This window comes from Phyllostomus hastatus, unplaced genomic scaffold (genome assembly GCF_019186645.2).
Source record: "Phyllostomus hastatus isolate PE091 unplaced genomic scaffold, TTU_PhHast_1.1 phas_contig_477, whole genome shotgun sequence".
Taxonomy (NCBI): domain Eukaryota; kingdom Metazoa; phylum Chordata; class Mammalia; order Chiroptera; family Phyllostomidae; genus Phyllostomus; species Phyllostomus hastatus.
In genome coordinates, this window is record NW_025333889.1 from 2,570,121 (window position 1) to 2,595,069 (window position 24,949).

Below are 24,949 nucleotides of genomic sequence, written 5' to 3' on the forward strand. Positions count from 1 at the left end.
TGTGCCCGTTTAAAAACAGGGCTGTGTGCTTTGCTCTTACATTTTGAGATTTCTTTCATAACTTTGGATACAGGCCCCCGCCACCCCCCCGCAACATGCGATTTGGGAACGTGGTCTCCCGGCGTCTGCATTCATTACAGTTTCTTCTCTCACCGGGGTCTTTTGAAGCATAGGACTTCCTCCTGGTGGTGGCGCTCAGATTATCAACTCTTTTCTTTCAGGGATTATGCTGGGCTCCTGTAGCTAGAAAAACCTTTGCCTAACCCAGGCCACAGAGAGCTTCTCCTACGCTTTCCTCTATACATTTAATAATTTTATATTTCACATTTATGTCCATGAGCCGTTACAAGTTAATTTCTGAACAGTATGTGAAGTATGGATTGAAGCTTTTTTTTTTTTTTTGCACGTGGATATTCCGTTGGTCCCGCGCCGGTTGTCCAACAGCCTCTCCTGTCCCCACCGCGTGGACTTGGCGCCCGGGGCGGAGACCGGCCGGCTGCGCGTGTGGGCTCGTCTCTGGGCCTTGCCAGGTGCCCGCGCGGGAAGTCCGGGGTCTGCTCCGGACCGGCTGTCCCTCCCACAAACGGCGAAGAGAAGACGCGCCGGAGGTGCCGGTGCCTCGCCGTCCCTGTCCCACACACCACAAAGGACGGCGCCCAAACAAAAGGGAGCGAGCCGTGGGTGACAATACAAGCTGTACAGGCCCGTTGCTAAGCAGCCCAATCTCGGCTTCAGCGGAGCGGGTTTATAGGTTTTATAGTCCGCAGCTGTGCTCTGAGGGGGCCGGGCAGGAAGTCTGCAGCCTCGGGAGGCCCAGCAGGCAATGACAAAGCGTCTCCAGAGAGCCTCCCGGGCAACACGGGGAGGCAAGTGGGCTGCGGCCTCTGGGCGGTCCCTCACACGCCTCCCCTCCAGGGGGCAGGGGGGGGGGTCACAGGGCATTCCACCCAGACCTGGATCGGCAGTGGGTCAGGCTCTGTCCTGTGGCCTCTGGGGACACGTGCGAAGTCACCAGGGCCCACGGTGGAGCCATCCCTCCCTGGTTCCGCCTCACTGACGAATGTGTCTGTTTTGCCGGACGGCAGCGGCCCGTGAGCAATCCCGGCCTCGCTCAGCTCCGGGAACCGGGCCGACATGCAGTCCCGAGCTCAGACAGATGTGCCGGAACTTTGTCAGAGGTTAACTCAGGGGAAGCGGGGTAAGGGGCATTGCATTCGGGAACTGTCCGCCTTATCTTTGCGACTCCTCGGTACAGCTAACCTAACTGAAAAAAAAAACACAAAGTCTTCAAAAGCAAGTTTGCTTTGCGCTTTGAGCTCCAACCGTGTTAGAAAAAGATGTCTGTTTGCTGGGGGAATGAGGACGCAAGGCCCACCACCGCCGCCGCTGCAGCACGGCCACCGCGAACCCCGGCAACAGCCCCAGCGCAGGCCCCCGAGCCCGCACGGGGCGTCATTGCCACGCGGGGCTGCGGGCCTCACAGACCATCAGCGCTACGCCGCTTACGTGTCATGCAGTACAGACTAAGTCCTCGCCCCCGCTGCTTCTGCAAGAACCACACAGGCCCGGGGGATGGTTTCACAAGGACTTTAGAAAGGTCCTTGTGGGCAGCAAGGCTCTGCAGGGGCCCCCTCCTCCTCCCCCCTCCCCCTCCTCCTCCCCCTCCTCCTCTTTTTCCCGTCACTCTCTCTCCTGTGTCTACGGTCTCTCTGTGTGAGTCTTCCTGCCCGTCAGTTTAATTTGACAGTCTGGACTCATTTGAATCCCGGTTATTGGGGGAAGGTTCCCGATATGACGGACACACAGGAAGTTCAGGCAGGACGGTGCGGGTGCGGTGGCCCGCTCGGAGTCCCTCCGCGGGGCTCCGGGATCCCAGGCGGAGGCGCCCCCCACGCCGCAGCCGAGGGCCTCGGAGACTGAAGAGCTGACGGCTGTCAGGGAGGGCGGGAGGTTCCGACCGGCGTCTCAGCCTCCACAGTCCCCTGAAGTCGGTCTCCGAGGAGGCCCGGCGTCCCGTCGCAGGGACATCGCCGCTTTGACAAGAAAGAGCTGCTTCCTCTGGAATCTTTTCATACCCAGATTTTAGGTCATCCTTAATTTTTTTTCCCCTTTCCGTGGAGAGAGGGTCCTTGACCTCCACGCAGAGCCATTTCATTTTCTTACGCTTGATGACAGCGGTGCCCACTCCTCGGGCCCCGGCTCCGCCACAGCCCTTTTCAGTCCGCGAATCTCCGCGGGCGCAGGACTTTCAAACCTTTGAGTCTCTGAGTTCCTGGGACTAAAAAAAAAAAAAAAAAAAACTGTCTGTGCTTCCTTCCAACCCGCAAGCTTCAGAATTCAGAATCCAACCCATAAAAAGGAACACGGCGCTTTAATCTAGGAGCCTTTTGAAGAGATTTCCCCCCCAAAGAAAAGTTCAGGGAAAGTTACTCTCTCCGCGCCAGTAGCCTGCCTGCCGGCCTCGCCCTGCGCATTACCGGCGTGCTCTCCCCGACCCTTTTTCAGATTCTGAGATGATTAAAATGAGAAAAGAATTAGTCGAGCGCCGACGCTTCCTCCTCCCGGCCGAAGCTGACTTGATTGAAGCAGGAGCGAGGAGCGCCCGCTGCCCCTGCGGACCGGCAGCACGAAGTCTGCGCGTCTACGCCTCTGCCCCAGCCGCGTCCACTGCAGCGGCGAAAACCACGTCGCCCGGCAGCGCGGGGCCCGCGCAGGCAGCGAAGCATCTCGGGGAGAAGATCCCTGAGCGAGACAGTCGCTGGGCGGTTCTTGCCCAGGTCAGACCCGCCGGGTGGACGCCTGGGCGGGGAGACAGCGAGGGCTGGGTCCCCGAGCAAGGCGGTCGGTCCAGGGGAGGCTGGGAGAGTGGGGGTCACCGTCGAGAGCCCTGCCGCCCCGGGAGGCGCCCCCTGGAATGGGGGAGCTCACCTGCCCCAGGAGACAGGTGCACAGCACTGGTAGGCCCCCCGACACGCCCACCGCCCTCTGCTCCTCCGCCTCCCAGGCGAGGGGGCGGCTCCCTGTGGCTGCAGACTGGAGAAGGCGGGGCCAGGCGCAGCAGGAGCCCGAGGCCCGGCCCGGGCCCGGCGCTGAGGAGCGCGGTGCGAGGGAGGGGCGGAGCCTCGGGGCCTGGACGTCCACGTTCTGCCGTGTGCGCTGCGCACCCACGTGTTGCCCCAAACCTTCAGGAGAAAAAAATCTCCCATTCAAAATTTTCCAATTCAGCTTTTTATCCCTTGGTGTCTAGAGACAACACCGATGGCCGTATTCCAGGGTCTATTTTGCACAGGGATATCGTTGCGGCTTCCCAGAGTTCCGCTCTTCACCCACGAGCATAACTAAAAGAGTTTAAAACATGCACACAGATACAGAACGAGCACTACCCACGTGTAATGCGCACCCTTATCCCCCGCCCCCGGAGATCTGGGCGAACAGGCGTGCATTCCGCACGGCAAACACGGGACATGGCCTCGCACGTCCCTGAGCACCTGCCGGCGAGGGCCTCACTTGCCGAGCTCCTCCCGCAGGCCTGTTGTGTGTGTGTGTGTGTGTGCGCCCAGTCTGCAGATGAGAAAACTGAGGCTCAAGGGGGGCCCATGTTTTGTCAGCAAGGTGGGACCCGGAGGACAGGTCCGACCCAGGAGCAAAGGTCGAAGGTCATCAGAGAGCGCGATGCTGAACGATTGCCTCTCCCTCGTTAACCCTCTCTGTTTTCCAAAGCTGAGTGCGGTCAGGCGGGAGCTCTGCCCACGCCTACCCCGCGCCGTTCAAACAGGGTCCGCCCCAGGCCTGTCCCCTTCCTGCCCCTTCCCAGCGTCCCGGGCGGAGGGCTCAGCCTTCTGGGCACCCGCCGAGGCCCGTTCGAACCCCTGCCGTGCCCGTCGGGAGTTAAAAGAAGTGACCCAGGTCCAGTCGGACCTTCACGGTCCGGGCGAGAGCGCCTGGTCAGACGCGTCAGGAAGACAGACACACGACCGTGAGCAAACACAGGCGCCCTCAGCCTTGTCCGTCAGCCCTGGGGGCGGCGCCCGGTCCACCCCCCAGTGGACGCCCACCAGCTCACGCCCGCCAGGGGGCCACGGCCCGAAACGAAGACAGCAGCCGAGGGCCGGCCAGAGGGCGGGGCGACCGGAGCTCCCCTGTGCCGCTGCGGGGGGGCGGGGCACAGCTGGGGCGGGCACAGCTGGGGCGGGCACAGCTCAGCCGGTCGCTCTGGAAAACCGTTAGGCGGGTCCCTTGAACGTTCAGGACACGCCTACCAGCGGTTTCACCTTCTCACCCGAGAGACCAGCGGACACAGGCCCACAGGACGGATCCAAAAGTGTGGCCAGCGGCTGCGTTCCTCAGGGCCGAGAAACGGAAGCACCCACACGCCCACCGCCACCCGCAGGAGAATGAGCTTGGAAGCCGGGCATCTCCGTACAATGACACTTATACTCAGACGTAAACACGGTGGGTTACTCGCGGGAGCAACGATTTGGAGGAGTGTCAGGCGTTACGTTGAACGGAAGAGGCCGGACGCAGAACGTAGAAAGTTCTAGACGAGACAACACTACACCACGGTGAGGGACTCAGAATGGCGGCTGCCCGTGCGGCAATGACGGGCCGGGGCCAACCACGAGGGGACTTCCTGGAGAGACGGAAACACGCATCTATTTGTGCTGCAGCTGGACTTGCTACACAGGAGTGTCCCTCTGTGGAAATCCACGCGACCGGACCGTTGAGGCCCGTGCACTTACGTGGGTGCAAAACCCACCTCAGTGCAAAACGTGCGTAAATACAAACGCACAAAACCGCTCCCGTCCAGTGCACAGCTGCCCCTCACGGCACCCCCACCCTCCCCTGTTCCTGATTCCCCCCCCACCCCGCCCCCGGCTCAGCCCCGCTGGCTCTGCTCTTCCTCCTGGCCCGCTGTGTCGGCGCCCATTTCTGTTTCGAGAAGCTTCCAGAGAGTCAGCGGCCACTTCACGGGCACGTGGGGCAACAGTGGAGCCGACTCCTCCAAGTGCGCTCCCTGAGTCGTGTCTCTGTTCACCAAACCGCAGGGCTCCGTTTGCAGTCCGGGAAGCACGCACCTGGAACGTCACCAGCCACAGCCACGCGCCCCTCCAGAAAACACTCCAGGGCCGGCCCTCGCCCCAGGGCGAGGTCAGCACGGAAACGACCGGCCGGCTCCTCTGTCCGCCTCCCCTCCACGCCGAAGGAGGGGTCCGTTCGCATCAGCCATCATTTCCGCTGGGAACATTAGTGCTCGACAGTCTCAGAGCGCCGCTCCCCGGGGGGAGGGAGAGAGAAAAGTACAGAGCAGACAGGGGTGGGTGGCGGGTCCCCAAAGTGGAGGCCGAGCAGGAGGTCCAGGGGAGCAAAGGGGGACAGCTCCTGCATCAAAGTCAAAGTCCCGGGGCGGTGGCTTCCCCGTCCGTCCATCCGTCTGCAGGGCCGGCTGGCGACGTGCTCGGAGGGAGCCTCCCCGGGCTCCGTGAGAAATCGCCGCTGTGTCTTCCTCCCGAGCCTCTCGCCCTCGTCCCCGCCGGCCAGCCTGTCCGGAACGTCCCGGGGAGGACTCGGGAGAGACGCTCCTCCCTGCGCTGCAGGGCCGTGGCTGTGCGGGGGCACGGACAGTGTTCTCGACCGGAGGAAGGCACGCAAGAGCGGGGCGGTCACAGGCGGCGTGCGGACAGCGCCTGGGCCCGCGCCTGGCGGTGGAAGGTGCTTCACACACGACACCACGGGGACAGCCCACGGGCGGCGGTGGGACTGAGAACGCGGCAGGCAGCCGTCCACGACCAGCCTGCCCTGCCACGTCCTGGCTCTGGGGCCCCACGCGAGTCCCTGGTCTGTTGAGCCTCAGTTTCCCCACCTGTAAAAGTCCGCCTACAATGCAGATTTGTTGTGAGAACTAAAGATAACATTTAAAAATAAATTCATAACACGACCAAGCGGCAGGGAAGCAGTGAGCGCCCGGCCCGGGCCAGAGCGTGAGGAGCGCCACGTTCCAGGGTTGGTGTGAGCGGCCTGGGGGGCGGCGGGGAGGCGGGGGAGGGGGCCCCGAGCAGGGAGGTTTGGCGGGCGTGGGGCCAGGGTGGGGGCGGACGTGAGGGTAGGACAGCCCAGGCTGAGGCGTCCCTCGGACCCTCTGCACCCGGAGGAAGCTGGAGGGCGGTGAGAGCACATGCAGGAAAAAGCTCAAATGACAGCAATCCACTGGCCTCGATGGGCTGTCCCCCACGAACTCCTGCCCGCGGCTCAAGCTCCTCCTTCTGCGCAGCATCACCCTGGGCCCCGTCGCCGCGGTCACTGTCGGAGAGGAGGGTCAGGAGTTGTTCTGACATCCTCAGACGGGGGTCTACCCTTGGTCCCTGGCAGCGACCGTCCTACCGCGGCTCCAGGCCTCCCTGGCTGGCCCGTCCCCCAGGGCAGTGGGAGCCGGACGGAATCTGCCCTGGGAGGAGAGGGCTGGGCCCAGCGGGGTCACCCGGCCTGGGCGAGGCCTTCCCCGCGGGGTCCGTTTCTTCTTCCGCTGGAGACGGTGACACACAGGAGGGCGGGCGCACGGGGGCGGGAAGGCAGGGGAAAGACAAAGGACGAGAAATTCACAGAGGAGACCCCCAGGAAGTGGAAAGGACCGAGTCTGGGTCAAGGTGACCCAGAGGGACTCCCTTCCCCAGGAGGCGGCGAGGGCGGTCGCCGTGGAAACACGCTGGGACGGCAGCTGGAGCAGGTGCATCTGGGAGGCGGAAAGGAGGGCAGCTGCTGGGGGGGAGGCGGGAGAGACGGCACCGCCGCGGCGGGGCAATGACGTCTGCAATCGCTGCCACCGGCAGGGACTGGGGGCCGGCCTTCGACCCTGGGAAACGTGAACTGCAGGCCCCCGAGGCCCACCTGAGACCGGGGGCCAGTCCACACGTGGGGTTTCCTCCGACGGCCGGGGGGGATAAGGGGGGATGATGAACGAGTGGATTGTCGCTCTGGCCACCTGGCATGGGGGGGTGGCCATGTCCCCTCTATTCAGGGGGACGAAGGGTGCCAAGGAGGCAGCCACTGGGGCGCTGCCCAGGGACGGAGTGGAGGCAGGAGGGGCCGAGGGAACGGGGGTCCAGGACTCGTGCCTCCATGGAGCAGAGACGGGGGGCCACAGGGCCCAGAGGCTGTGGTCTGGAGGTGCCACGCCGAGGTGTCAGGCCCCAGAGGTGGAGCAACCACACGGATGACGACGGCCAGGAGGGGACTGAGGAGTGGGCACACGTCAGTTGCCCACTGTGTCTTGTGGGCACAGTTGCCCGCTGGTGTCTTAGCAGTGCCCACAGAGGACAGGGGCCGGCACAACGGAGAAGGTCCTGGGTGGCTGTCCCCCGCCCCCCGCTTTCAGGCCAGGCTGACTGAGGTCCCCATCAGGGTCTGAGGCCCCGGGGTCCAGCAGCCTGCTCAGCAGGCTGCCGCCTGAGCTCAGGTGGAGGGTCTGGAGTCCTCCCGGGGGTGGCCGAGGCCCCGAGGAGGCTGCCCTCCTGGGAGGGGCCCGGAGGAGCGGGCGGTCTGGGCTCCGGTCGGTGGACCGGGAGGCGGCACCTCCAGGGAGACCAGTCTGTTTGCGGAGAGTCCAGCTGATGCAGAGGTCGCCCCGCAGGCAGGCAGGGTTGTGTGTCCACCACGTGTCCAGCCCCGAGGACAGCCCAGGGCCAGTCCGCGTCAGCTCCTTGAGGGCCGCGTAGGTTCCTTCCGCGGGAGCAGAGAGAGCCTGCCTCTCGCTGTCCGCTGGCCACCCACGCTCAGTGGTGGACAGGAGAGGCACTGCTGGCTGAGAAAGAGTCTGGCAGCCTAAGGGACCCCCCTCAAAACCGTGACTGCCAGGCCCTCCATGGCCGCAGGCGACAAAGAGCCCAGGTGACAGTCCTTCAGCCCTGGCACCTGAGCCACGTTGCCCCGTGAAGCGGCGCGGGCAGTTACAGACCGCTCACACGTTCCACTGCCCGGCACCGGGCAGAGGCCTCGGCACCTCCCTAGCTGTGTCCACCGTTTCTAGCCGGGGAGCCCCGCACCCTCTGCGGTTGCCGCCGCACCCTTTCTTCTGTCCTTTCCAGCTCAGTGTCACCTCCCCACCCTGGGGCGCAGGATATTTGAGGTTATGTCCTTTCTCTCAGGCTACCCTCGCTCTTCAGGGGGCCCGCTCGCTCCGTGGGTTGTCTGAAGCCCCCTCAACGGCAGCGGGGGGTTGGGGGGGGTCCAGTGGCAGGGTGTGGGGGCGGGGCGTCAGGCCCTGCCCACCAGGTGACCAGTCTCGGCCTCCCCGCAGGTGCGCGCAGGCGCTGCTGGAGCACGGCGCCTCGGTGCACTGTGCCGGCGGCACCGGCCAGGACACGCCGCTGCACGTGGCGGCGCAGCACGGCCTGGACGATCACGCGCGACTCTACCTAGACCGCGGGGCACGCGTGGATGCAAGGAATGGCCGTGGCGAGACGGCCCTGAGCACGGCGTGCGGGGCGGCGCTGCAGCCGGACCAACAAGAGCGTGGCGTGCGCCTGTGCGCGCTGCTGCTGCAGCGTGGGGCAGCGCCGGACGCGCGCGACGAGGACGAGCGCAGCCCGCTGCACAAGGCCTGCAGCCAAGCACGCCCGGACCTGGCGCACCTCCTGCTGCGCCACGGCGCCGACGCTACCGCGCTGGACTACGGTGGCGCCTCGCCGCTGGGCCGCGTGCTGCAGACGGCCGCCTGCGCGCCCCAGGCTGCGCCAGAGCGCATCGTGCAGGCGCTGCTCAACCACGGCGCCCCCACCGTGTGGCCCGATGCCTTTCCCAAGGTAAGAGGTGGCCGGGACCCCCCCACCCCGAGCTTTGTCATGCAGGGCCCGGCCTGCACGGGGTGGATGCAGCGTTTCTCAAACTTCCAGGAACCTGGGAACCCCCAGGGAGTTGAGAAATCGCAGGTGCTCATTCCGTGGGTCTGGATGGCAAAGTCTGCGTTTCTGACAGCTCCTAGGTGAGACCCGGGTTGCTGGTCTGGGGACCACACTTTGAGGAGACGGGGCCATAAGCTTCCAGAGACTAGAAAATTAAGCGGCCGAGGTGGCAAAGAGCTGGCTTGCAGGGGTCCTTTCGAAGCAGACACCTAGACAGGCCACACACTTATCTCCGCAACGCTGTCCAAGCTCACCTCCTTTTTCTGGCAGCTCATCTTTTGTTGAAATTTTCAGAACAAGGAAAATTGATTTCTTATGGCATCTGGCATTTGTTCTGAAATGAAATACCCAACCTGGTTCATGAGATTAATTACACACTTGCAAATTCCCCTCGTTCCCCTCAAGGCATTTCCTGTGCAATACCAGGTAGGCGACGCCCTTCCCCAGGGTCCGTCCGGGGGGAGCGGCTCGTCCGGAGTCGGCTGTGCCCGGGCCTCGCCCCGCTCTGCAGACTGGGCCCCAAGCAGCTCGCCCCCGCTCCGGGTGTCCGGTCTAGCCTGGAATAATAAAGGGGAAGAATAACACTTTCTTGCCAGAGAAAACACTCGAAAGACAAAAAATATTTTCCAAAAGAAAAGTTCTAAAATATTGGTTAGGATAAAAGACTGTCTCCTCAGAAGAAGGGAAGGCATTCAGAAGTAAAGCTGGGTGTGCTTGATTTAAAAATTACCCCCTCCCCCACACTCACCAATCAGAGGCAAGGGACGGGCGTCAGCCTGGCGAGTTTTGGACAAGGAGACTGTTCTCCCGAAAGGGCGGTGTTCCAGAGGGCCCGAACTAGCACGACTCCCCCCTTCTCTCCAAGGCGAACGGTGCATTGTAGACGCATGCTGAGTGAGGTTTGCGTCTGTAAAAGCAGGTGGGTGAAAAGTGGGAAACCCACCCAAACGACGGACGCCCTGAGCGTGTCCCCACGCACTGTGACCAGTGTCTCACACCAGCTCTTGCGCTGTCTCCTGGTGCCTGACTAAGGCGGTGACTCCAACATGGAGGGAGGGGAGAAATGCTGGCTCACCGTCCTCTACTCCTTGGCACTTCCCTTTTCTGGTCCTACTTTATATGTTAACACGCCCCAGTGTTAGCAGGCTTCGTTCATCCACCCATAACCTGGAAACAAGACCCCCCCCCCCACTGTCCCTGCCGGGCACACGGTGTTTGCCTTAAACCAGGATGCCCGAGGCCACCCTCAGGATGGAACTGCGTCAAGAAACGTGTCCGCGTAAGAAACGTCCAAACCCGTCAGAATTTTCATGAGTTTGTCTGAGCCAAACTGGCAACAGTTGCCGTGAAGCAAAACCTCAATGGACTGAGAAGATGCCCCGGGGTGGTGGCGGTTTTGCGCCTCGTTTTCTGCGGTACAGTCCAAGGAGGAAGCGTAAGGGGGGTACGTGAAATCCGTCGGCCGTGAGCTAGGGAGGCAGGGAAGCAACTCGGGAAATCGCTGGCCCTGGAGAAAAAAGTAAACGGAATAGATGCGCACTTCTTATGCACAGGCGGGGACAGGATAGTTAACGGCGGACAGTGAACACGGCGGCAACAGCAGCAAGGGCCCTGGGGTCTCCTCTGACGGGAGACTGTGCCCTGAGGGGTCTGCAGAAAGGAAGCCACCCTGACCTTCCAAGGGTGTGCTCTGTCGATGCGAAAGGACAACAGACAGGCCCCGTCAAGGTAAAGGTCGACCTCCGTCGAAAGACCCCCGCCCAGGACGGGACTGCCTACGGCGAGGGGCTTTAGTCGGGAAGGTTTGTGTCCGGCCATGCGAGGCGGTTGCCTTCCGACTCTGAGTTCGTAAGGCCGCCACACCCCCCCCCCCGCCTCCCCCGGCAGCTCGGCAGGTGTGGTGCGTGGCCCCTTTCTCGTCCGCAGATGAAAGAGAAACACCGTGCGCGATGGGCCGCCCGTGACGAGTATCTGGGGCAAATCGCCGTGGACAACAACGGAGTCGGCATGTGCGCGCGGTGACGGGAATAGGCCTTCTTGGCCTTGACGTTGCGCTGTCTGAGTGATTTTGCCCACCCAGGTGCCCCAGTCCACAGTGCAGCCCCACTGGCCTCTGCCCTGGGGACAGGAACGCCATCTCCAAGGCTGTGGGAGTTACCCTACCTTGACCTTGACGTGCAGGGCAAGGCACGGGGCCTCCCGCTCTGGGTCTCCAGGGGCCCTTTACCGTGACGGCGGCATAGCAACAGAGGGTGGGCAGCGGGTGCAAGTTGGATTTAGGTTTGGGGGGCCCTTTCCTATCCTGGGGGTCAAAAGGCCGTGAAAAGTGACAATGAACCTCCCAGCAATTGTTGAGGGAATTGGAGTTTCCCCAAGAAATCTTAATACTTTGAGGCTTTCACCAGAAAGCATTGCCCACCGTTTCTTCCTCTGCACATGCGCAGAGCCAGCACTGCGCACCCCGTCACTGTTGAGTGAGTGAGGATTCCAGCAACTCCAGAACTCCCCTGCACATGCGCAGGGCCAGCACTGCGCACCCCGTCACTGCTGAGCGAGGGGAGGGCATTCCAGCACCTGCAGGCCGCTCGGCCTGCGGTTCACTCCCGGAAAACGGGGATCTGATTTGTTCTTTGCGCTGCGGTCAACCGCACCTCCAGGGGGCGCCCGCGGCCCTCCTGGCCGGGAGCTCGCTGCAGCAGGAACGCCCGTACCGTCCCCTGAGCGTCCTCTGGGCCAAGACGCGCGTGCCCCGGACGCCGCCCCAGCCTGGGCCCAGGACTCGCAGGGCAGACACTCTGGAAATCCGGCCGCAGCATCTCCCCCACCCAGGCCACCTGCGCGTTCCCCGGGGAAGGGGTCTAATCACCACCACGCCCGACATCAAAGCGACAGACCAGCTCTGCTCGGCGGCCCCGTGGAGCGCACGGCGGACACGCTGAGCCGGGCCACAAAGAGCCACCGCGGGCGAGACTCCGCGCCGCGGCGAGGGTGCACAGAGGCCTGGGAGTGTCGCCGCGCACGCGGTCCGTGGGCAGCAACCGCACTTGAAACAGATGTAAAGAGACACCCACGGAGCTCAGAATTACCGAGGCAAAAGGTTTCACAGCGAGCTCATGACATAAATCACAGTTCCCTCATGCCCAGACAAAGGCGCCGCCGCCGCGGCAGGCGGACTCCGAGCATCCGCCCGCACCGCGGACAGTGCTCGGCGGCGAGAATCAAAGCGGCGTCGCTGCTTGGGAAGCGAGCGTGTTGACAATGCCAGGCCTGCGTGTCTGGCTGACCTCTAGTTAACACCGGAGTCAGGGACGGGCCGCCAGGGCAGGGGCAGGCCCAGGTGGTGGGCGGCCGCCAGGTCTGAATTCTGGAGGTGGTCAGGGCACGGAGGGGCGGCCTGGAGGAGAGCACTGGCCGCCGTGGAGGGGCGGAGGCTGGGCCTGGAGGAAGGGCTGGGCCGCCTTCTCTCTCCGGCCCCTCCCCTGCCCCTCGCCTGCGTGGGATTCATGAGACAGGCCGGAAGCCCCGTGCTTTCTTTTCCCAAGGAAGTACCGCTTGCCCCACCCCACGCCTCTGCAGGGCAGAGCCCTGAGCAGGGCGCCCGAGCTCACGGCGCACGTGTGTGGGGTGGGTGCACGTGGGCCCCTCGCTGAGGTGGGACCCGCCCTCCCAAAGTCAGAGCTGCAAGGCGGACCCAGCCGCTTGGGGCCGCTCTGTCTTGCCGGGTCCTTGTCGGTGGGTGGCGTTTGGGAGCCACCCTGGCTCACCGCGCAGAGCGCATGCCAGCTTTACCTGTCCCCTGACACATAAAGGGACCCCCTTCTGTGAGCACTTTCCGTCTGCAGTCAGCTCCTGGGGTGAAAGCGTGCCGGTTCCCCCCACCCCGTCCCTTACTTGACGCCGTCCCCCAGGGAGCCCCCCCGGGACCCGCTGGGCGTAAACCAACAGTAGGCGGCAGACACTCAAACTGCCACCTGCCCGTGAGTGGGGTCGGGCAGGGACCACACCAGCGCTGGGCCGGGTCCCCCAAACCACTCGGCCGTGCCCCCCCCACCCACGGGCATCCCTGAAGGACTCCCTCACTCAGCCAGCATTCCTGCTCCGGAGGGTGGGACGGCCCCACACACCCATGTGACGCTGCCGGGGGGAGGTCAGGTGCAGAGCAGAGACACTCCACACCTCGAAAGCGCCACACAGGGGGCTCTGCCTAGCTCCGGGGAGTGGTCACGCCCCCCCCCCCCAGCACGGGCGAGTGCACCCCGATCGGAAGGCGGGAGCCTTGGCTGGGTGAAGAGGGGAGGGAAGGCCCTGCCAGGCCAAGAGGAGCGTCCGGGCAAATGTCCTGGGGCAGAAAGAGCGCCCCCTACATGCAGCGCGAGATGACGCGGCAGCTGGAGAGGAACCGGCAAGAGGGAGCCAGCCCACTGGGTCAGGAACCCTCGGCAGGGCCCTCGTTAGGGTTTGAGCCTCTGTCGGAGAGCAGTGGGAATCTGTGGCATCCTTCTCAACGGAGAGGTGACATAATGAAATGAGCACTTGGGGGTGATTTCTGTGCTAAGTGCAGAGGGCACACCGGGGTGGGGGCAGGTGGGAGCCACAGACTGGGGTGTCAGCCCAGGGCAGGACGGCAGGGAGAGGGGCAACGGAGGCCGAGGGTGACAGAGACAGACCCCAGACACATCTGCAGAGCTCCGGCCTCGCCCCGCCCCCTGGGCGCCGCCCGCGCTGGACACGCAGACGTAGCGTTCTCATGGTCTCTCTTTCCCTGCTGCCAGAAGGAGGCCCGGTGGCTTCCCGCGGCTCCCACCGCACCAGCTTCGTAGGGGCGCACGCTGGGGGAGCACTAGTCAAAACCCGGGCCTCCGTCTCCTGTCCGCGGGAGCCGAGCCGGCACCCTGCCCCCGGGGGGAGGCGGGGGTGCCATCGCTGAGAGCGTGCTCTGTTTTTCTTGCTCGTTTTATTTCCCCGTCTACACACAGAGCAGTGTGCCTGTGTGATTTTTCCCCTTAATTTTCTTTCTGCCGCCTCATTAGCCGGCGAGAGAGCGCACGGACGCTAATGACATCAGCATGTCAGAGTAATGTGGCAGCCGCTCCTCGGCAGACAGTGAGGAGGCAGCGGAGATTTTTAAACCGTGTTGGCGTAAAAATAATGAAGGCCGCCAGCTGCCTGGCAGCCATGAGGGGGCACAGTGCGGAGGGCATGGGGAGGGCCCGCGGGCCCCGGAGAGGTGGGACTGAAGAGAGACAGGAAATGAATTCCCAGAGACAGGCAATAAGGCTTTGTCACAGTCTGTGACCCGGGGGGGAGGGGCCCTGGGGGAGGGGCGCCGCAGCGCAGCTCGGGGAGGGCAGCTGGCAGTGGGGGGGTTGGGGGGGTGGACCGGGGAGCCCCTCCCGTCGCAGGCAGCCACTGGGAGGCCTTCACCGCCCCGCAGAGCAGCGAGCCGGCCAATAGGAGGGCGGCGGGACTCGGGGAGTAGCCTGAGGAGGGCCGTGGGTTACCTGGGACACCGTCTGTCCGTCCCCAGCCAGGACTCGGGTCCAGAGTGAACCCTGTCTTACTAGCATGCTTTCTCCCGAAACCGAAACAGGATGACCAGCCTCAGAGAGGAGATGGCGTGTCGGTGTGGCTCGTGTTGGCCAGAGATACCAGCACGGCCAGAGCACACAGCTGCCGGCCCCCCCCCCGCTCCGCTCCGCCCCCGTGTCCACGCTGTCTCTCCCCCCCAAAGCCCACCGAAGCCTGGTGTGGGGGCAGTCACGGAGCCTGATGCTTTCCAGCCTCCGCAATGGGCTGCGCCCCCCAAGCAGCCCCTCTCTGGGTCACAAGACGGCTTCCAGCAGCCGCGGGGCCAACCCCTTGCTCTCCCCCAGAAGCCTTTCCCTGAGGGAGTCCTGCCCTGTGTCTCCCGGCCCCGGCCCCACAGACCGGCCTGCCCCAAACCCGTATATGACAAAAAGGGTGGGATTACCGGGCCTGGGCTGCTCTGACCTTGTGGCGTGCTGGGAAGTCGACACCAACACTCACAACAAAGGACGAAGGTTAAAGCTCTTCTTGCCTCGACCGGCGTGGCTCGGCTGGTTGGAGCGTCGTCCCGTAACCAACAGGTTGTGGGTTCGGTTCCCGGACAGAGCATGCATACCTAGGTTGCAGATTTGACCCTCCATCTGGGCGCTAATGGGAGGCAACCAATCCATGCTTCTCTCTCGCATCGATGTTTCTCTCCCTTCCTCTCTCTCTAAAAGCAATTTAAACATGTCCTTGGCTGTGGATTAAAATAAATTTTTTAATCCTCTTCTTAAGTGAAAAGGGGGAGAAAAAAGCCAAGAAACTAGAAGAGAAAGTGATGGTCGCACAGGCGGAGAGCAGAGCACCGGCCCCAGACAGGCGATGGGACTTACCGGAGCAGCAGCGTATGGTGGGCCAGAAACATCATCAGAGACGTCACAGGAGCAAACCCAGCGGCACCGAAGTTTCCGCTTTCAGACGTCGAACGGACGTTCCCTCCGGCCGGCGGTGTCGGGCGCCCGCCTACGGACACCCCCGCAGAAGCGCTCTCCAACGGCCTGGCGCTTCGGGAGGCGTGCCGGTGTCGAAGCGCTGTGCCGTGCACCGGAGACGAGTGTCATCTCGAGTGCCGGCTGGAATTCAAAGTAAAAACAAACGAATCAATGAAACGTTTAAAAATAACGAGGCATGGGGAAATCTCGCACGGTGTCCGAGCAGAAAACAGGTCATTCGCACAGGAGGGAGAATCGGGCTGCACTCCCCTGAGACAATGAACTCCCCTCTGCACGGCTCACATCTGCAGGTTTTTAAGGGAGAAGTTCGGACCCTAGAACTGCAGGCTCCGCCGGGGCGGCTTTCACTCTGATGGCGAGAGGAAGGCACGTTCAGATATCAAGAGTTCCTAAGACACGGCTTCCTAGTGCATTATGGGGCGGGGAGGGGGTACATACTTTTATTTACCTGACGGATTTACTCAGCAAATGCCTGTTGAGTTATGATGAGCCGTGTGAGTGGGGCTTCCTTTCCAGTGGGAAGGACAGGCAGTGAACAGCGAATGCAGCCAACGGGCCAATGCAGTGATGGGGACCCAGAGGGAAGAGCAGGTCGGGGGCCGTAGCAGGAGGTGGGGGACGGGCACCGAGGATGCAGGACCCTGCGGGATGTCATTGTGACTTGGGACCCGACCTGGCCGGCAGCAGTAAGGACCCTCCGGTTTCCGGGCTGAGCAAATACACAGCAGCAGGAGGAGACGGGGGAGGAGGCCTGCCCCGGTCTGCGTGAGGACGGAGGGAGGCGGACAGGTCCCGAGGCGGGCGCAGCCAACGGGACTCCTGGCTGGCCGGGAGGTGGGCGGTGAGACCGTGAGGGACGGCTCGGGTGGGCATGGCGCCCTCTGAGGTGGTGGCCAGGGCTGTGGGCAGAGACAGTCCGGGCCTGGGGGAGACTCGGGAGGCTGCGGCTGGGTGTGTTGTGGGGGGAGACACGGCTGAGCGAGGACGCCCAGTCAGCCATGGGCTGGGGCTGGCTCTGCCCCGCCTAGAGACACCCTGTGCGGGCGTGGGGCTGGTGGCAAAGCCAGGAGCCCGGGAGTGGGAGCGGGCAACCAGGGCGGGGTGTGGGGGGGCAAGTAAACAAGCACGAGCACTGGCCTTCGCCAGGCGGCTCCGCTGTTGGAGCACCGTCCCGAACACCCGAAGGTCATGGGTTCGATCCCCAACTGGGGCACGTACCGAGGGTGCAGGTTTGATCCCTGGTCCGAGCACCTACGAGAGGCAGCCGGTCGATATTTCTCTCTCCTCCCTCTCTCTAATCAACAAAACACGCCCCCAGGCGAGGATGTAGAAAAGGGAAAGAATGAGGACTGAATGCAGGGGCGTTCCCGCGTCAGGAAGACGAGAGTCGAGAAAGCCACCCAGGAGACGGGGAGATGGCGGGGTGAGAGCGTGGCTCGTGGGAGCCAGGTGCCGCCTGTGTCCCCGTGGAGGGCACGCAGCCGTGTCTGGTGGGGCCGCTCCCGCACCAGGCGGGGCGGACTTGAGCGCTGGGCGCAGCCAGGGCCTGGGGGCCGCGGGCACAGCAGCGTGGGCAGAGTGGCTGGGACTACGGGCCGCGCTGTGGGCGGTGGCTGGGCGCCGTCTGACAAAGCGGCGGTGGGAAAGGCCGTGTCAGCAGTGGGGAGCCCATCAGCAGCTCCTCTCCCTCTGCCTCCTAAACTCAGTGGCTGTCAGAACCGTCCCCCTCTCCCCGTCCTGTGTGCCAGCTCCCGAGGGCAGGCCGAGGCTGCCCCACCCTCAGTAGCATGAGCATTCTCCTACCTGGGTGCCCTGCCTCCAGCAGCACCCCCCCCAGAGCCCTTCCCAACAAGGCGGCTGCGGCGACGCACCTGCACTAAAATCGGGTCCTGTCACTCCTCCGCTCATAACCCTTCAGGGTCTCCCCGGGCCCTCGAGATGCCATCCCACCCCCTTCTCACGGCGACGCTGCCCTCCCTGACCGGCCACCTGTCTGCTCCAGGCTGGCTGTGAGTCCCCCACCAGGGACCACGCACCGGTGGGGCAGCCCACCCCATCTCCTGTCCCGGGAACGGAAACTGTTGTGCCGGCTCCACTCCAGGAGCCGGCCCTGGCGGTCCCCCCGCCCTCACGCCGGGCTGGGCAGCCCCTGTGTCCACAGACGTTCCTGAACCCTCCCCCCACCCCCCCTGTGTCAGACCGGCCGTCTGCGTCCTGCCGGACCCCGCCGGGTGCGTGTGCGAGGCTGACTTCCCGCAAAGGGAGGACTGCTTCCAGGAAACGAGGGCTGGGCAACACTGACCCAGGGAGGGTGAAGAGCGAGCAGGCCGGCAGCCGGGGCAGGAGCCGTCACGTTATGGCCCGCAGCTACGTGACAGGCTCAGGCGGCGTCTGGCACGGTCCGTGCTGCCTTCCGACCTCAGGGGCTGTCCACGTCCCAAAAACCCATCCGCGTGTGAGAGACACGGACGTCGTCTCAGGTCCACCGGGTTAACACACCGTGATATTACCACCCGACAAGGTAGCCCCCAAAACTAAAACTACTAGTCAGATTTAGTTATTAAAAGAGATGCAAAAACCTTAGTAAATTAAACCTGCCATTTTACTTAGAAGGGCAGCCAAATAAAGTCTGTTTTAGAAAGGCAAAAGTGGGTCAGTATTGGGAAATCTTTTTGTGTCAACCTGGTTAAAAAAAAGGCAAAAAATAAAATTAAATCCCGAAATTTATAGTAAGCTAGGAATGGAAAGATGTGTCCTTAACTTAGAACAGAGTATCTATCTGAAACTGATATCCAAGATTATATTTGTGGTGAATCATGAGAGACAATCCTATTAAAATTAAGAAAAAGATGATGATGCCTGCTATCAGTACAATTTAACATTGAACACTGAAGCTCTAGCCAATGTAATAAGACAAGAAAAGTAAATAAGCAGCACTAATATTAAGGTGGAGAAAATACCATTGCTTGCAAAAATAATTGTCTATCTGAAAAAATAGCCTTCATAAGTAAGGTATACTTACAAATCAATGAGAAAATGGACACACTACAGAAAAAAATTATGCCCAAGCAAAAGACATAATGTAGCAATTTAGAAAAGAAGAAAAACAAATGGCCAGCTAAAACAAGTGTAACTATTCCATATGGTACCTATCACATTTATTTTTTAATTAATTTTTTTTTTATTTTAGAGAGAGGGGAAGGGAGGGAGAAAGAGAAGGAGAGAAACATCGATTGTCTGCCTTCCACAGGCACCCCAACTGGCGACACAACCCTCAACCCAGGCACGTGCCCTGACTGGGAATCGAACTGGTGACCTTTTGGTTTGTGGGATGATGCCCAACCAACTGAGCCACGCCGGCTGGGGCTCAAATTTAAATAATTAATGAGATGGCTTGGGTAGGGAGAAAGAAACATCCTCATACTCAGTTCTTCAAGAGATGCAGCAATGTACACACTCATAATTTGATCATATATTTTAACAGCTTTAAAATGCACCTTACCCTTGGCCCCTGCATTTTTACCTCCAGGAATCCAGTGCAGGAAGGGGACAGAATCATGACCTGAGAATGGCTGGGGGCAGAGGGAGGTAGAATTATGTCCAACGATGTTCATTGTTTACAATATCAACTTACAGTGGTTAACTCCCTGAGCACAAGATGACGCATTCATAACATAAAATACTATATGGCCACTAAAATGATACCCACTTACAACTTTTGTTCGCAGTCTATTTGGAGTAGAGAAAAACCAAGTTTCAAAATAACATGGAAAGTATTAGCCCATTTCTTGTTGTATTTATTAATATTTTGTCTAAATGCATAAAGACCTAGTGAGCACAAAACATTAACAGGGTCTCCCTTTGAACGAAGAAACGTAAACTTTGCATTTTGTTTTTCTGCACCTTAAAGGGGTTTTAGGTGTGAAGGAACCCGGACAGGCCAGAAAGGGGCGGTGGTGTACATCCCTTTTTCTGTGTGACCGTCTGCCCAGGGAGGCGGGCAAGCCTGGTGCGGCGGACGCAGCTGCTGGCTCTGACCTTGCCCTCTGCGGCAGGGACTGGCCGCCTGGTCTCGGGAACACTGCTTCCAGTCGGTTCTCTCAGCCCCCCAATACAAACAGCCATCGCACGACACTTGGTAAACCTCAGGCCTCCAAAACAGAACCAGGAGGCTTCCCCACCCCTCCCCCAGACCAACTCGGAAGCCGACAGAGCTTCCACAGCCGACTGGTCAGGTACGGGAGCAGCGGGCGGGGTGGGGGGGCTGCCTGGCCTGCACCCCCAGGGACACGGTGCACCACCCCCCAGCGCGGTGAGAACGCCCCGGGCAGGAATCCTGGTTTCTCCAACAGATACGTCACAAAACAAATCTGGAACTTCATCACATCACCAGGTCCCACGTGTGTTCATGTTCTTAGTCAAACAGACAAACGACTTCTCATACAATGGCCTTTAAGAGAAATCCGTGGATTTCAGCACTGACTAGTGTTGGCCCTAAGAAACGTGCTGACTTCTCAGGAGCTGCAGGGGTGCTGTGTTGACGTTTCTTCTGAAGGGCCCTTGAAGAGACACTGAGGAAAGGACAGATGCAATGGCAGAATCGCATGTACTTTAAAGTCATATCGGGCGGAGGGTCTGAGGGTGTGGGTGGGGCGGGGTGCTCCCTGCGTTAAACGTGGGGGTTTGTCCAGTTCAGTGTCCACTCACATTTCTCCGCATCAGAAAAGTTTATTTTTAAACAGCACGGTGTTCCCATCTTTGTGACGCTGCTGGGTGTTAAATGTGCAAATAACGAAGTAGGAGTCCTTTGACAGGGAGGACCGTGGAAATAAACTCCAGATCGAGAGGGAACTACATGGCAAGGCAATTTTCTTCCCCAATGTCTTGACAGACTAGAAGATCGAGGTCAGGAGCTGGGGACACGGTCCCTGGGCCGGACGCGCTCCCCCTGGCACCTCATCGCTGCCCCAGCAGCGTCCCAGGGGCACCAGCAGGGCCCTGGACCCTGCAGGCAGAGCGCCCCGCCCAGGCTTGCACGGTGGCTGGACGCGCCGGTCCTCTGGCCGAGGGGCCTTGTGCTTCTCTGTGGGCGTGCAGAGCGCCAGGCCCCGCCCCGGCCCTGCTGTGTGTCACTGCGATCGCCACCACTCCCGGCGGGACTCGGAGGGTAGTGGGGTCACACAGACAGTAGTGGGGTGCCAACACACGTCCGTGTCCCCACCCTTTCCACACTCGGGAAGGTGTCCGCCTGACCACAGTCCCCCGCCCCCACGTCCCCCCGAGCAGGTGCTGAAGTCGTGCGCGGCAGCCCCTGCAATCGTCGAGGTGCTTTTCAACTCCTACCCGCAGCTCCGCGTGCCCGAGTCCTGGAGGGAGGCCATCCCGGAGGAGGCGTTCCAGGTGAGGGGCCGCCCTTCCTCCCGCTCCAGTGTGGCATCGTCCTCTGTGTCTGCTCACCGGTGGGGAGGCCTGCGCTGCTTCCCAGGCGGGTACAGGGCCCCTGGAGGAGGAGGAGGGAGGAAGAGGGCGGAGGGGGCCTTGGGGACCCCCGTGAGTACCGCTATTTTCCTTCGGGAGGCTCAGCCGGCCCCGGCCGAGCGCCCGTGGCAGAGCTGGGGGGCTGTCGGCCGCACAGAGCGTAGACAGACCCGCGCTGGCTGGGGCTCAGGGACCCAGGCCGCGGCCAGGGGTGGGCACCCCAGCCCCTGCGCCCACAGGCTCTGGCTCCCGTGTGTCGGCCTCGTCTCTGCCCGGGCAGCTGCGGGCCCTGCAGCCCTGCCCGACTTGACTGAGAAAGACAGAGCGTTTCTTTCCAGAAACCTCTAGAAAAGGTCCCCTCGTCAACTGAGCCCCGTGCTCACTACTAATCAGCAGATGTCGCCGTGTGCCAGGGGACGGGCAGCACGGACTCCGAGCGGACGGCCTGTGTTACAAGAAATCTCCCCAGCGTTCCCTGGACCTGGGCAGGGACTGCCCCTGAGAAAGGGCAGACCCCCGGCGGAGGGGGCGACAGGCCGGGCAGGGCCGCTCCCTTTCTGGGGAGCCGTGTGTGGGGAGGACCTCGGTGCGTCCGGCAGGGAGAGGAGTGGCTGAGGCTCCCGGGACAAGGACTGATGCTCCCCCCCTTCCCTCCCAGGTGCACCGGCCCTTCTACCAGTCCCTCTTCGCCGCTGCCCGAGGCCCGCGCCGCCTGCAGCACCTGTGCCGCTGCGCCGTCCGCAGGCGGCTCGGCGGGCGGTGCTCTCGCCTGGTGCCCCGGCTGCCCTTGCCCGAGACCCTGAGGAGCTACCTGCTTCTGGAGCCGGAGGGCGTTCTGCGCTGAAGCCCCGAGCCTCTGGACTCGGCCCCAGGCCTGCCCTTCCGCGGGGGGAGGGGGGTGCCCAAAGGGACGATGGGACGGCGGACCTGCCCCCGCCTTCGGGTTCCCCGGGGGATTCAGGGCTCCTCAGCACCCTGCTGGCTCTCAGGGCCGCTTCCGAGGGTGACGCGTGTGCCCTTCCAAGTGCCGTGTCGGAGAGGGCCCTTCCACGGAAGGGGACCTGGAAGGTTCAGCTGTGTCTTCGAGGTGTGTCCCCCGCCCACCACGGCTCAGCAGTAGGCACGTGGCCCCCCACGCCTCAGACCCTCTGCCTCTGGGAACACGCCCACCCCTCCTGGGAGGCGGGCCGCCGGGAAAGACTGCCCCCAAGCGTGACAGACGTGCCCACGGAAGGAGGACACTGGCTTCCAGGATAAAGCACCTTCCCAGGAGCCCACGGGGGCTTCCCAGCCCGGGGGCCCAGGGCTCCCCAGACGGAGGCTGGCGGGGTTGGGAGGCGGTGGGTGTGTTGGCCCCACGGGAGTCTTCTGCCTGGCGTTCTCAGCAGAGCCTGGCCGGCCCCTCCCTGGTGGGTGGGCCAGGGAGCCACCCGTTGACCGACTGTGTCCACTGGGCCCCAGGTCCCCAACGAGAGACGGGTCCTCACGGCCCAGGACTGCGTCTGCCCAGTCTCTCATGTCCGGGGTTCTGGTGCTTGGGCATCGGAGGCCTTGACGACTCTACAGAGACTGCCCCCCGTCAGCCGGGGTCACCGGTTCCTAGGGAGAGTGGGCAGCTTGCCAGCCAGCACTCACGCCCCAACCCCCCCTTTGTGTGGGTGTTCCTGCCCAGGACGCCAGGCCCCACGACCGGGGGCCAGACACAGCCGGTCCAGCCGCTCCGGCCCCGAGCCCGAGTGCTTCGGAGCGGCCAGGCCCGAGTGCCCCACCCCTCCAGGTCCTTCCACGGAAACCGCGGTCGGTCTCTGGCCCACACCCCCTCCTCTGGCCAGCCCCGGTGCTCCCCCGTGTGGCCCCCATGGGGAGACGTGTCCCCCTCCTGGGACCCATGGGTGATTAACCATCTTTCCAACGGCAGCCAGCCCCTGCCCCGCTGGCCCTCCGGGACCTCAAGTTTTCTGCTCCACACCAGGCTTTAAAACAAGGACTCCTTGCGGTCATTCCTGAGGACAGCGGTGGCTGTGTTTGTCCGGTTTGAAGCCGTGCCAGGTGCTTCCGGGACAACCGCAGAGGGGCCGGGCGCGCCCTCCCCTTGTCCCAGTCTGGGAGGGGACGTCGCACGCGTGGGGCGTTGTGCCCGCCGGGAGTGAAGCCCTCCGCGGGGCAAGGTCACCCCAGTGAGCTGACGGGGGGGGGGGTCTGGCTGAGCCCCGGCGGACGGTCAGATTTCAACGCGGGGGGTCTGCACGGCAGTGAGTGACAGGGCAGCGCCCCCAGAACCTTCAGCTGACCGCCCACATCTGCCCACCGAGACAGACGACCCCCCCAACCTCCAGCTGCTACTCAGACAAAGGCCGGGGTGCAGGACGGCACAGGGCCGAAGGGGGGACAGTGACCCGTCCTCTGGAGCGGGGGTCTGCTGCTTGGGCTGCTGGAAGGAGGCAAGGTTGGGGGCAGGGGGCGCAGACCGGGAGAGCCCTGGGTTCCAGACCAAGGGCCTGAACGTCTTGGACAGGCTGTGAGCACCGCAGGGCAGGTGCGCGGGCGCGGCCACCGTGGGATTCTGGGGGGAGGACTCCGTCCCGGAAAGGGGTGCGGCACCCGGGGGTGGGCGGGAGCCCAGGATGAGCCCTAGAGCCGGGCTTTGCAGAGCCGGGCTGCTCTGCGGAGCAGGGAGAAGAGTCACGGAACGGAAGTCGGTGGGGAGGCGCCCACCCGGCAAAGGGCAGCGGCTGTGTCTTCGGACGCCCCTCCCCCGCTCCGTCGGCCCCACCCAACCCGCCCAGAGTAAGCAGTGCCTTCTGGTATTATGATCGTTTTACAATTATTAGAAGAAAATCACCTAATATCCAGATAAAGGCTGTAAGGCAGGGCACAGCAAAGCAGGGTTGTTTATGGGAGTGGATCAAAGGGCAAGGACGGTAAGAAATGCAGCCAGAGCCCTGAGCCGCCCGGTCCTCACGGGGAGGGCTGGCCTGACCCCCACCCCCTATTTCAGCCCCCCTGTCCCCCCACCCAGCCTTAGGAAGCAGTCTGGCTGCTTTTCTGAAGCCCATCGCAGTTAAATGTGCTTTGGGGTCCCGGAGCAAAGCAGCACGCTTTGAAAACGTGTTAGCTTTCTACTTCTGAAAGTCTGGTGAATAATGACCCATTTTTCGTTTTTCAGAATTTAATCACTGCTAGCAATTTGCTTTATTAATCAAAAAATAAAATAACTGCCACAAAGGTGTTGTTTTGGTGACCGACCTTGCTGTGTGCGGCCTGCAGCAGGGAGTTCCGAAGTCAAGGCGGCTTGCCCCACGGAGAAGAAAAAAAAAGGAGGCGGGGGCCTGGGGGCCGCAGGGGAGGGAGTGAGGGCAGGAGGAGAGGCGGGAAGTGGGAGGCAGGGAGAGGAGCGCGGCAGGTGAGAGAACCCTCCGGAAGACGTACCCCAGGGAACAAACACACTTGGTGCTTCTGTTAATAAAGAGTCTAAAAATGTTTCCTGTTCTTTCACAGTTCCTATCGGGCATGTTACTTTTCTCTTTGGCGTATTGCATAACCTCAATTCCATTAGGGCCTAAGTTGCTTACTTTAATTTCAAATGTAGCTTCGAAAGATACATTCACATGACTCAAAATTCAGGAGGTAACAAAAGGGTAAATGTTTCTAGTAAAACAGAGGATAGCAGAGAATATTGTCCCCTCCAACTTTTATTGAATATCCTTGGCAATACGAGCTGTCATCTGACCGCAGAGAACTCCCAGACACACGAGTGAGGCTCTCCACCAACCACGGTCTGGCCCCTTTGCATCCCGCCCGGGCCCTGGACGGGTGCCCTGTCCCCGCTCTGCAGGACGGCCAGCAGGCAGTCAGCACAGGGACCGGCACCCTGGGGCCTGTGGTGTTCAAAGTTCTGAACACTGCCTTGGCCTCTCTTTTCAGCATATTTGTGTCCATTGAGTTTTTAGTTACATGGTAATCATCCATTCAGCATGCTTTGAAGTAAATCAAAACCAGTGACTCTTGCTGAAGCATTTGCTAATCTCAGTCACTATATAGAATCATCACACTTCC

The 24,949-nt window shown here is 62.1% G+C and overlaps 1 protein-coding gene across 2 annotated transcripts in view; it reads left to right on the forward strand.

Annotated features, from left to right (window-relative positions):
- Positions 1-21,913, forward strand: part of ASB18 (ankyrin repeat and SOCS box containing 18) — a 43,809-nt gene extending 21,896 nt beyond the window's left edge. For both annotated transcript variants that reach the window (XM_045845705.1, XM_045845706.1), the window contains 3 exons: positions 8,291-8,795; positions 20,702-20,815; positions 21,552-21,913. In XM_045845705.1, coding sequence (XP_045701661.1) covers positions 8,291-8,795; positions 20,702-20,815; positions 21,552-21,737 — 805 coding nt within the window. In that variant the 3' untranslated portion in view covers positions 21,738-21,913. The remainder of the gene's footprint in view (positions 1-8,290; positions 8,796-20,701; positions 20,816-21,551) is intronic.
- Positions 21,914-24,949: the final 3,036 nt, after the last annotated feature.